This window comes from Lycium barbarum, chromosome 2 (genome assembly GCF_019175385.1).
Source record: "Lycium barbarum isolate Lr01 chromosome 2, ASM1917538v2, whole genome shotgun sequence".
Lineage (NCBI taxonomy): Eukaryota > Viridiplantae > Streptophyta > Magnoliopsida > Solanales > Solanaceae > Lycium > Lycium barbarum.
Window position 1 is genome coordinate 7233379 of NC_083338.1, and position 13808 is coordinate 7247186.

The following is a 13808-nucleotide window of genomic DNA, read 5'->3' on the forward strand; positions in this document are numbered from 1 at the left end:
AAGGGATTCAAAATTTTTAAAAGGTAAATACACGAAGAAGTCAGGAGGTTCAACATCTACTATATATACATAACAAAATAATTTTAACTTTAAAAATACACTGTAATTTTTCGCCGAGAGGGTTCGAATAAACCCCTTGGAGCCAATGTGGCTCCGCCCCTGATTTTAGAGTGCTATATTGAAATTAACTTTTTTTTGCGCTTATCTATAAAGAATAAGACGAATACAGAGGTTAAAGGAACATCCACACTCACAAGATACTCTAATAAGTTTCCTATAAAGAAAAGTAAAAATAGATTTTTCTTTGAATTTGAATGGATTAAAAAAGATTAATGATTCATGATGTAATCTATTCAAAGTTTATACAAATCAAGATGACTTTGAACAGCTTGAACTAAACAATAGGCATTTTCATTTGGTTATCTATTTTCTTCTGTAGTGGCATTATCATTGTTTGTCTAAATTAAGTCAGACACGAAAATGTCAAAACAAATTACATGTAAACAACTAATCATGAGCAAAAGAGCCAATATTATGAACCAAGGAGTGATTTTAATTATTTGTCTTTTCTCAACCAATCAATATTCTCGAAATGGCATGAACTTGGTTTTTCGAATGAATTCCTATAGTTTATCAACAATAGAGTAATAAATGAGCTTTAATAAAACAAATACGGTTTTAATATGCAAATAAATAAACAAGAAGTCAAAGTCAATGTTCTCAAGAACAAAGAGAAAAAACTAAAATAGATATAGTTGTAGCACCTTCACGTATTTCATTTTGATAATGATAATGCAATAAATACTTAAATAAAACCACAAAGTATGATAAGAAAAATGCACTATTACAGTATAACTTTGAAATTTTGTTGTTTCTCAACCGAAAAAGAAAAGGAAAACCAAAAATAAAAATAAAAATAAAAATAAAGGAGTAATTTCTACTATTATTATTACTATTACTTTACTTTACTACTATTTTACTGCCTTTATATGTGCGGCTAACATTATTTATTCCTTTCTTTGTCCTAACAATGCCTGCTGCATCACAAGGGTACCTTGGTCATTTGAACTAAGGATATTTTCGGCATTCAGTCACTTTAGCTCTGTAAATAATCGTACTTCTTTTGCTTTACCAACGTACTTTTCTACTACTAGCCTGAAATATCCCAGCCCATCAATTATTTCGTCAGTCATATATATATATATATATATATATATATATATATATATATATATATATCCTCTTAATAAGAGTGAATCAAGGAGCTTCCCGTCAACGTGAACTGACGGGAAAGCTCTTCGATTCTCCTTACACAATTTGGGCTAACAAGGATATTTATGTAATTGAGATGATATTTTTAATGCACCTGCAATTGTTAAAAGATTGCTACACCAATGGGCTCCACACAAAAAATTCGCTGAAAGCTGTGTTAGGATTTAAGTTGGCGTGAATGGGAAATGAAGGGAAGAAAAGAGGAAAGAAAACAGGAGGAAAAATTGAAAATGTGAGCAAAGTTCCTTTAGAAGAGCACTTTGTACCACATTGGTAGTTTAAAGGGAGAGTAGTGTGCTTATATATCAAAGCACATCCTCTAGCTCTTAAAGGGTCAAGAAGAGGGTCTCTCCTCGCGCCGCCGTCGTCGCTCGGCTCGGCTTAGGATTCGGATTTGGTTAACTGATTGATTGATAATCTTTTTGGACCAAATTTATTTCCATTTTGGTCATTTAATTTCCTTATCCTAATATTAATTAATGGACGCGGAATTTATTATTTAATTAATTAATTCTAGTGGAAATAAATTATTTTCCAACGGTCACAACCAACCAAACGGTCACCTTCTTCCCCGAAGAGGTGCTTTTGTGCCTCTTCAATGACTATAAATTTTTTCAGAGCCTTCGCCTCATTTGAAAACTTACAGAAAACTGAAAATTTCTATCTCTCTGAAAATCATAATCTTTTCATTTCCTCTTCTGTGCATACTTTTTCAAAGACAAAACAGTAAGTGTATCGTGTGATTACTATCATTAGTTGAGTTCGCTGAAATTCTGCAATTTCCATTGTCGGTATTGCAGAATGGAATTTCATTCTATCCTGGGAAGAATTAATCCAAAACTTTGGCAACTGTGCGGGGATTAAATTCTTTAAGGAAACACAGTTTACTGTGGGCTCGAAATTAATTGTCTGCTCTTTTAGTGTCTGGTTACAAGTTCTATTTTGATTATAGGAATTACAAACTTAAAGAATTTATTAATTATATTTCTGTTTCATCTAATATTCTGTTCTGGTTGGAGATTAAAATCCTCGGATTTTCTACTTCAGTAATCTACTTGATTTGAAGATATAAAAACTACATCGAGATTATTACTTTGTGTGTTCGATTAGAAAAATATAAAAACTTCATCGACATTATTACTTTGTGCGTTCTATTTTGTTGATTCTGTTTCTGTTTTGTTGTCAAACAGAAAATGGTTGATATCACTGCCGATAACGCTACTGGTTCTGGTGCAAAGACTGTCGCTTCTTCCAGTCACACCACAACTGTCCCTGCAATGGCTGCGGCAGAGAAGTCCAAAGTGTTTTTCAGTATCGACTTTAAGCGTTGGCAACAGAAGATGTTCTTCTATTTAACAACACTAAGTTTGCAAAAGTTCATTACAGACGATGTACCTGTCCCACCAGAGGAGACTCCGGACAACGAACGATTTATCGTGGTTAAGGCATGGAACCACTCTGATTTTCTGTGCAAGAACTACATTCTCAATGGGCTGGATGATGGTTTATATAATGTCTATAGCGCTTGTAAGTCGTCTAAAGAATTATGGAACGCCTTGGACAAGAAATATAAAACCCAGAGCGCTGGGTTGAAGAAGTTTGTTGCTGCGAAGTTCTTGGACTTTAAAATGATAGATAATAAATCTGTCATGTCGGAGGTCCAGGAACTACAAGTGATTACACATGATCTGCTTGCGGAAGGAATGGTAGTCAATGGAGCTTTCCAGGTTGCGGCCTTTATTGAAAAATTGCCTCCTTTGTGGAAGGATTTTAAAAACTACTTAAAGCACAAACGTAAGAAAATGACATTAGAAGATCTAATTCCCCTTCACTCCCTTTCTCTCTAGAACATTTCTCCACACTTCTCCCACAAGAATTCAAGGGATATTAGTGATCAACTTCATCAAACCAAGAGAATCAAGTGTAAGAAACCCATTAAAGTTCATCCAAGACAAGAAATCCAAGTGGAGGTGGAACTAGGGTTTTGTTCAAGTGAAGTGTTTCCACCCAAGGTTTATTCCTACACCATCTAAGGTAAGTTTTATGGTATTTCCATGTTGTTTAAGGTATTGAGAGGTTTAAAGACTTGGATTGTAGAAGGAAAAAGAAAATGGGTCATGAATGTGGGAATAGTGTCATTTTTGAGTAATAGGTTGGATTGAGTCATGATTCTTGATATGTTGTGATTATGGTTATGTTATAAATGATATTAAGAACATGGGATAGACATTGTATATGAATGAACGTAATAGTGTGCTATGACTACGGAGATGGATGATTTGAAGTGAATGGAGGAATATGGATAATGTAGGTGAATAGACTATTGCTATGATGTTGTGAATGTTATTATATATGTTTGGGAGTTGATATATGATATGGAGGAAGTCGTATAAATAAAGGAGATGTTGTTCAATTTTCTCTAGCTTTAATCATGTATGCTAAGCTATCGATTTTCTAATGATAATATAACTCTAATGAAGGTAGAAACGTGAGCAATGAAGGAGAATGTGCAAGTGATAGAATAGTTGAACGGAAAGGTATGCAACGCTAACCCTTCTTTCATAAGGCATGGTTCCTTGGCCAAATATTTATTCTTCTATGAGCCTATGGTGTCCTCCAAATGATTCTATCTTTAAAAGCTACTCAGCTCATGATTCTCGATATGTTACGATTGTACTAAATTCCTTATATGATGAGTAATCCTCTAGGGATAGATGTAATGAACGACGATAGTAATGATGTCAAAGATGCTTATGAGCTCCTATGCATATGTGTTTATGTATGACTATTATGTAACACCGAGCTTATATGGCCGGGTATGTTATGTATCGCGCGCATACCACTGCAGTTGGGTACGGATAACCCTGAGCCTTAGTAGGGCCAGGTATGTATAATCACCGAGCCTTGTCATGGCCGGGTATGTGAAACACCGATCCTTCATGGTCGGGTATGCTATGAATATGAATACGATTATGAATATGAATATGGGTATGAAAGCGTAAATGAGTACGGTTACGAATATGGATGTATGTACACAGTCACGCATTAGAAATGGAATGTCCTTATGAAAAGCAAGTAACGGTTTATGACGATGGTCCTACTATCTCCCATCTTATGCTATTTCTTATGGTGTCTATTATGCTTTCATAATGATGTTGATCATGCTTTACATACTCAGTACATTCTTCATACTGACGTCCTTTTGTTTGTGGACGCTGCGCCATGCCCGCACGTGGCCAGGGAGACAGGCTTGATCCATAGCTTTATTACTCAACGACTACATAGCGGAGCTCCATTTCATTCGGAGCTACAGCTTTTGGTATTTATTATTTTGTGTACATATTTATGGGCATGGTGGGGTCCTGTCCCACCTATATGATATGACATACTCTCCTAGAGGCTCGTAGACATGTGTATATGGTTAGATGTATTTGGCCTTGTCGGCCCATATTTTGGATATCATTTTGTTAGCCTCGTCATCTTGTGTACATTTATGTGGGCATAGTTGCTAATGATGATATAGATGTATTGTTGCCCAGTGTGTATAGCATGAATGATGGATAGAAAGTATGATTAAGTTATGTGGCTCACCTAGATGTGAATGGGAATGTATGATAAGAGATGCCCGGGTGAGTTAGCACCGGGTGCTTGTCGCGGCCCTACGGTTGGGTCACGACAAAAGTGGTATCAAAGCAATTATGTCCTAGGGTGTGTCTACGAGCCTTGTCCAGTAGAGTCTTGGTTATGGGTGTGTTGCGCCACACTTATAAACAAGAGACTGTGGGCATTTTAGGAATGAATGGCCTTCTTTCTTCATAAGATCGTGCGATAGAGCTATGACATAAGAACTTCTTTTTCCTTAACCGTGTGTTATGTATTTCAAAAATTCCTGTAAAGAGAAAGGCAACGACAGCCCAAAAGGGCAAGACAGTGGTAGAAAAGCGGGCTGAAAGAGCACCGCCAACGGTTGTAGAGAAAAGTGAGTCCCAGAATGCGGCTCAACCTCAGTCCTCCCATTCAGTGCCTATTTCAGAGGAGCGTGAGTGAGCCCAGCCCCAGCTCCAGCACCTCCAGTTCCTCCACCGGATGCTTCAGGCTAAGATGTAAAAGAGGCCATTCATTTGCTTACTCAATTGGTTGCTGCCCACACTCAGCGACAGGGTACAGGGCAAGGTGATAGGGCTGTTAGTGCAAGGGCCCGTGATTTTATTAGCTTGAACCCTCCGAAATTCTTTGGATCAAAGCCGGATGAGGACCCTCAGAATTTTATTGATGGAATGTTGAGGACACTTCGGTTGATACATGCTTCGGACACCGAATCGGTGGAGTTAGCATCCTATAGATTGAGGGATGTTGCGGTTCATTGGTACACGGTTTGGATGGATTCACGGGGAGCCAATGCGCCTCCCTCGGTATGGCAAGAATTTGTAGATGCCTTCCTCCGAAATTATTTGCCTCCAGAGGTTCGGCGAGCTAGAGCCAATAAGTTCTTGAATTTGAGGCAAGAAAGCATGAGTGCTTTAGAGTATAGTCTCCACTTCAATTCTTTGGCTAGGTATGCTTCAGCCATGGTAGCGGATATGGGTGACCGAGTGCACTGATTTGGGAAAGGCCTAAGGCCATATTTGATGGATAGGTGCTTGACTGCGTCCCTTCAGGACAACATGGATATTTCACGCATTCAGGCCCATGCCCAGAATTTAGAAGAAAGCCAACAACAACAAAGAAGTGAGTGTGAACATGATAGAGGGTATAACAAGAGGGCTAGATCTTCGGGTCCGATGAGTGAGTTTAGAGGCGGGCACAAACAGCAGTTTTCTAAGCATTCAGGCTATTCTATGACTAGTGCGCCTCCATGGTTTTCAGGCCAGAGATTTGATAAATCTACTCATTCCGAGCCGAGTCAGAGCTTTTCGGGATCTCAGATCAGGGGTGATTCGGGTCAGGCGAGACCACCCGTGCCACAATGTTCCCAGTGTGGGAAGTTACATTGGGGTTAGTGCCGATTCGGTTTAGAGGTTTGCTATTCATGTGGTCGGCCAAGCCATATTATGCGTGATTGCCCCTCAGTTGGTGGTAGAGGTAGGACCCAGCCTTCAGGATCAGTAGCCGGATCTTTGTCATCTATACGCCCTATGGGGCCAGGTTCACATGCGCCAGTCCTCCATGGTAGAGGCAGAGGGAGAGTCCCCAGTTCTAGCGGTCCTCGGCACCGTATTTATGCTTTGGCTGGACGCCAAGATCTAGAGTCTTCTCCTGATGTGGTCACAGGTATATTATCGATATTTTCTCATGATGTATATGCTTTGATAGATCCGGGCTCAACATTGTCATATGTTACTCCATATATTGCGGGTCGGTTTAGAGTCAAACCGGAGTCGATCAAACCTTTTGAGGTGTCTACACCCGTTGGTGAATCGTTAATTGCTAGCCGAGTATATAGAAGTTGTATAGTTATGATTTGTGACCATCTTACTATGGTTGACTTACATTAGTTAAAAATGGTGGATTTTGATGTTATTATGGGCATGGATTGGTTGGCTTCTTGCTATGCCAATGTTGATTGTAGAATGAAAATGGTTCGCTTCCAATTTCCGGGAGAACCAGTTTTAGAATGGAAAGGAAATACTGCGTCACCAAAAGGTAGGTTTATTTCCTATCTTAAGGCAAGGAAAATTATCACAAAAGGTTGCATTTATCATTTAGTTCGGGTTCAAGATGTAGAAGTTGAACCGCCGACTCTTCAGTCAGTTCCCGTAGTGAATGAATTTCCGGATGTATTCCCGGAAGATCTTCCAGGCCTTCCTCCGAAAAGAGAGATTGATTTTGCTATTGATGTGCTGCCAGACACCAAGCCTATATCTATTCCACCTTATAGAATGGCTCCCGCAGAGTTGAAAGAGGTTAAGAAGCAATTGAAAAACTTGCTTGAGAAAGGCTTTATTAGGCCTAGTTCATCCCCGTGGGGAGCACCCGTATTTTTTTTCCGAAAGAAAGGTGGCTCCTTGCGAATGTGCATTGACTATCGGCAACTGAATAAGGTGACGATTCAGAATAAATATCCTATTCCGAGGATTGATGACTTATTTGATCAATTACAAGGCGCCAAATGGTTTTCAAAGATAGATTTGAGATCCGGGTATCATCAAGTGAAAGTTAGGGAGAAAGATATCCCTAAGACAGCCTTCAGGACAAGATATGGCCATTTTGAGTTCCGAGTAATGTCATTTGGGCTAACTAATGCACCGGCAGTATTTATGGATTTGATGAACGATGTGTTCAGGCCTTTCCTAGATCTATTTGTGATTGTGTTCATCGATGATATCTTGGTATATTCTAGATCCGAGGCAGAACATGCGAATCATTTGCGTACTGTCCTTAGAGTTCTTCAAACTCGAGAGTTGTTTGTAAAATTTTCTAAGTGTGAGTTTTGGTTGAACTCAGTGACATTTTTGGGACACATTATTTCAGCCGATGGTATTCGGGTAAATATCCAAATGATTGAGGCCGTGAAGACTTGGTCAAGGCCCACAACTCCTACGGAGGTTCGTAGCTTTCTGGGCTTAGCAGGTTATTACAGGAGATTTGTTGAAGGTTTTTCTTCTATTTCTACGCCACTCACAAAGCTGACCCAGAAATCAGCAAAGTTTCAATGGATAGAGGCTTGTGAACGTAGTTTCCAAGAGCTAAAAGATAGATTGACTTCTGCCCCATTCCTGACACTTCTAGAGGGATTGGAAGGTTATGTTGTTTATTGTGATACTTCAGGCATTGGGCTAGGCTGTGTGTTGATGCAACATGGTAAGGTGATTGCGTATGCTTCATGGCAATTACGGAAACATGAGAAAAATTATCCAACCCATGATCTAGAATTGGCTGCGGTGATTCATGCATTAAAGATGTGGAGACATTATTTATACAGATCATAAGAGCCTTCAGTATATCTTCAAGAAAAAAGAGTTGAATTTGCGGCAACGACGATGGTTGGAATTGCTAAAAGATTATGATGTTGATATCGTATATCACCCCGGAAAGGCAAATTTTGTGGCTGACGCTCTTAGCCGTAGATCTATGGGACGTTTGTGTGATGTACGACCAGAGAAAAGAGAAATGGCTCGTGAGCTCCATCAGTTAGCTAGCCTAGGAGTTCGAGTAGTGGACTCAGGTAGCAGGGGAACTACCATTCAGAATTCAGCAATCTCATCGCTAGTAGTGAAAGTGAAAGAGCGACAATGCGAAGATCCCATGCTAATGCATTACAGAGATACACTCCCTCAGAAGGAGAAGTCATCATTTGAGATTGCAGGAGACGGAGTTCTCCGATGCCGAGGCAGATTTTGTATTCCTGATGTGGCAGGGTTACGCCACCAAATATTGAGGGAAGCCCATTGCTCTCGCTATTCTGTCCACCCCGGAGCAACGAAAATGTACCATGATCTTAAATCTATATATTGGTGGAATGGGATGAAGAAGGATATAGCGAAATTTTTAGCTCAATGTCCCAACTGTCAACAAGTAAAAATCGAGCACCAAAAGCCAGGCAGATTGTTGCAGGCTATAGAAATTCCAACTTGGAAGTGGGAAGTAATTAACATGGACTTCATTACAGGCTTGCCCCGTTCTCGACGTAAGTATTATTCTATATGGGTGATCGTGGATAAACTTACGAAGTCAGCTCATTTCTTACCAGTCAGAACGACATATGTGGCAGAAGATTATGCAAAGCTCTATGTTAAAGAGATAGTGTGACTTCATGGTATCCCAGTATCTATTATCTCAGATAGAGGAACTCAGTTTACAACTAATTTTTGGAGGTCCTTCCAAGAGGGTTTGGGGACTCAAGTCAGCCTTAGCACGGCATTTCACTCACAGACTGATGGACAAGCTGAACGTACCATTCAGACCTTTAAGGATATGTTACGGGCGTGTATGATGGATTTTGGGTAGTTGGGATGATCACTTACCACTTATTGAATTTGCTTATAACAATAGTTATCATTCTAGCATCCAAATGGCACAGTATGAGGCTTTATATGGGCGAAAGTTTAGATCCCCAATTGGGTGGTTTGAAGCAGGAGAGACTAAATTGATAGGGCCAGACTTGGTCCAGCAAGCCATAGAAAAAGTTAAGCTCATACAAGGTCGACTATTAGCAGCCCAAAGTCATCAAAAGTCCTATGCGGATAATCGTCGAAGGGACTTAGAGTTCCAAGTTAAAGATTGGGTATTCTTAAAGGTGTCGCCGATGAGGGGCGTTATGAGATTTGGCAAAAAAAGGAAGCTTAGTCCCCGATATATTGGGCCTTATGAGATTGTGCGCAGAGTAGGCAAAATGGCTTACGAATTAGATCTACCTCCTGATCTGGAGTCAGTTCACCCAGTTTTTCATGTCTCGATGCTTCGTAAATATGTTGGAGATCCTACTAGGATCGTTCCGGTAAATGATGTCCAACTGACAGAAAAGTTGACTTATGAAGAGGTACCAATTGCCATATTAGATAGGCAAGTACGGAGGCTTAGAAACAAAGAAGTGGCCTCAATTAAGGTTTTGTGGAGAAACAATAAACGACAAGAAATGACTTGGGAAGTGGAAGGAAATATGAGATCCAAGTACCCGCACTTATTCCAACCCCCGGAAGAGATCCAAGATGAGACATCAAGATCATGAGGTATGTATGTTTTCCTTTTTATGCATTTGGGTCGTGTGTGGCCAAACTCTATTGCTATTATGTTGTGGCCCTGTGAGGCATTGTTATTATGGGCTGTTGTGACAGAATGGTAGTGCCATATTACAGGGGAAACTCTGGCGAAATTTTTATAGAATCCCCGAGAACTTAACATTCGAGGAAGAATGTTCTTAAGGGGGGGGGGGGGGGGGGGAGAATGTTACACCTCGGAAAATTTTTCGTTAATACACAGTGGATAGACTAACGAAGGGCACGAAGCATACGATATTTCAATAAGCAAGGAATGACATTTGATGACCCTAATTAATATTTCAAAGACATTCAAGGTAAGAGGAGAATGTTTTCCAAGAGAAGGCAAGGCATACGATATGAATCGGAAAGGATTTACGATTAACAAGTTAATGATGATTAATGATGCTTTGTAGAAGAGTTATAACGTCCCTTAAATTGTTAATGAGGTGATAAACAAGTGTTAAGAAGGTTCCATAAGGATTGGAGATCAAACGAGTCGACGAGAATGAGTTCGAAAGAACTGGGCATTATACGGCCCAAAATACTGGCCGTATAAATTATACTGGCCGTATGTTTGGCCGTGTAATCAGCCCAGATGGTCAGCCTCACTGGACCAAATCTACGGCCAGACATACAATCAGTGAAATTTATACGGACCGTATGTTGGTCCGTAGATTTGGAGCGGGATAGATTTGAGTATTATTAATAAAGGGTCCAAGTTATTTCATTTCATTTCCCCTTCACTCCCCTTCTCTCTAGAACATTTCTCCACACTTCTCCCACAAGAATTCAAGGGATATTAGTGATCAACTTCATCAAACCAAGAGAATCAAGTGTAAGAAACGCTTTAAAGTTCATCCAAGACAAGAAATCCAAGTGGAGGTGGAACTAGGGTTTTGTTCAAGTGAAGTGTTTTCACCCAAGGTTCATTCCTATACCATCTAAGGTAAGTTTTATGGTATTTCTATGTTGTTTAAGGTATTGAGAGGTTGAAATACTTGGATTGTAGAAGGAAAAAGAAAATGGGTCATGAATGTGGGAATAGTGTCATTTTTGAGTAATAGGTTGGATTGAGTCATGATTCTTGATATGTTATGATTATGTTTATGTTATAAATGATGTTAATAACATGGGATAGACATTGTATATGAATGAACGTAATAGTGTGCTATGACCATGGAGATGGATGATTTAAAGTGAATGGAGGAATATGGATAATGTAGGTGAATATACTATTGTTATAATGTTATGAATGTTATTTTATATGTTTGGGAGTTGATATATGATATGGAGGAAGTCGTATACGCTAAGCTATCGATTTTCTAATGATAATATAACTCTAATGAAGGTAGAAACGTGAGCATTGAAGGAGAACGTGCAAGTGATAGAATAGTTGAACGGAAAGGTATGTAAGGATAACCCTTCTTTAATAAGGCATGGTTCCTTGGCCAAATATATATTATTCTATGAGCCTATGATATCCTCCAAATGATTCTATCTTTAAAAGCTACTGAGCTCATGATTCTCGATATGTTACGATTGTACTAAATTCCTTATATGATGAGTAATCCTCTAGGGATAGTCGTAATGAACGATGATAGTAATGATGTCAAAGATGCTTATGAGCTCCTATGCATATGTGTCTATGTATGACTATTATGTAACACCGAGCTTATATGGCTGGGTATGTTATGTATCACACGCATACCACTGCAGTTGGGTACGGATAACCCTGAGCCTTAGTAGGGCCAGGTATGTATAATCACCGAGCCTTGTCATGGCCGGGTATGTGAAACACCGATCCTTCATGGTCGGGTATGCTATGAATATGAATATGATTATGAATATGAATATGGGTCTGAAAGCGTAAATGAGTACGGATACAAATACTGATACGAATACGGATACGAATATGGATATATGTACACAGTCACGCATTAGAAATGGAATGTCCCTATGAAAAGAAAGTAAGGGTTTATGACGATGGTCCTACTATCTCCCATCTTATGCTATTTCTTATGGTGTCTATTATGCTTTCATAATGATGTTGATCATGCTTTACATACTCAATACATTATTCGTACTGACGTCCTTTTGTTTGTGAACGCTGCGTCATGCCAGCACGTGGCCAGGGAGACAAGCTTGATCCATAGCTTTATTACTCAGGGACTACATAGCGGAGCTCCATTTCATTCGGAGCTACAGCTTTTGGTATTTATTCTTTGTGTACATATTTATGGGAATGGTGGGGTCCTTTCCCACCTATATGATATGACATACTCTCCTTAGAGGCTCGTAGACATATGTATATGGTTAGATGTATTTGGCCTTGTCGGCCCATATTTTGGATATCATTTTGTTAGCCTCGTCGGCTTGTGTACATTTATGTGGGCATAGTTGCTAATGATGATATAGATGTATTGTTGCCCAGTGAGTATATCATGAATGATGTATAGAAAGTATGATTAAGTTATGTGGCTCACCTAGATGTGAATGGTAATGTATGATAAGAGGTGTCCGGGTGGGTTAGCACCGGGTGCCCGTCGCGGCCCTCCGGTTGGTTGCGACACTGTCGTGCTCCGAAAAAAGATAAGGAGAAGAAGAAAGGTCAAGACAATATGGATGAAATGAATAATGAAGTGGATAATCTATGTGCCATGTTGGAAGAATGCAACTTGGTAGGTAACCCGCGAGAGTGGTGGATAGACTCGGGCGCTACTCGCCACGTGTGTTCTGACAAGGAATTCTTTTCTTCTTATGATGCAGCTGGCCCCAACGAGACGATCTTCATGGCAAATTCTGCTACTGCCAAAATCGAGGGAACATGCAACATTTCCTTGAATATGACATTTGGAAAGATTGTGACGCTCAAGAATGTCCTTCATGTTCCAGAAATGCGGAAGAACTTAGTCTCAACTTCACTACTAGTCAAGAATGGATTTAATTTTTTTTTTCTGATAAGGTTATTGTTAGTAAAAACGATATGTATGTTGGAAGAGGGCCTTTTCAAACATAATGTAATCTCAGTTGATATGAATAAAATTTCTCCTCAATCTTATTTACTTGAGTCAAATAGTATATGGATTGCACGGTTGGGACATGTTAATTATAAAACCTTGCGAAAAATGATTAACTTGGAAATACTTCCTAAGTTAGAATGCAATAAGTCCAAATGTCAAGTATGTGTTGAATCCAAGAATGCTAAGCATCCTTATAAGTATATTGAAAGGAATTCCAATCCTTTAGACTTAATTCATACCGACATTTATGACATGAAGTCAACACCATCACGCGGTGGGAAAAAGTACTTTATAACTTTTATTGATGATAGCACTCGATATTGTTATGTGTATTTACTTAATAGCAAAGATGAAGCTATTAATGCACTTAAACAATACAAAATGAAGTTAAAACACAACTGAACAAGAAAATCAAAATGATTAGAAGTGATAGGGGTGGAGAATATGAATCTCCCTTTGAAGAAATATGCTTAGACTATGGAATTAGTCATCAAACTACTGCCCCATATACTCCACAATCCAATGGAATTGCGGAAAGAAAGAATCGAACAGTGAAGGAAATGATGAATGCCTTATTGATAAGTTTTGGTTTACCGCAAAACTTAGGGGGGGAAGCTATCCTTACAGCAAGCCGAATACTCAACCGAGTGCCCCATAGCAAAATAAAGTTCATTCCATATGAACAAGGGAAAGGTAGAAAGCCTAGCTTAAAATATTTCAAAGTGTGGGGGTGTTTAGCCAAGGTGCAAGTTCCTAAACCCAAAGGGTAAAAATTGGACCAAAAACCATTGATTGTGTTTTTATAGGATATGCCACT

The 13808-nt window shown here is 39.3% G+C and overlaps 1 protein-coding gene across 1 annotated transcript; it reads left to right on the forward strand.

Annotated features, from left to right (window-relative positions):
- Positions 1–2465: 2465 nt before the first annotated feature.
- On the forward strand, positions 2466–3119 carry LOC132628300 (uncharacterized). The gene has a single exon (XM_060344099.1). The coding sequence runs from the start codon at positions 2466–2468 to the stop codon at positions 3117–3119; it is 654 nt and encodes a 217-aa protein (XP_060200082.1).
- The last annotated feature ends 10689 nt before the right edge of the window (positions 3120–13808 follow it).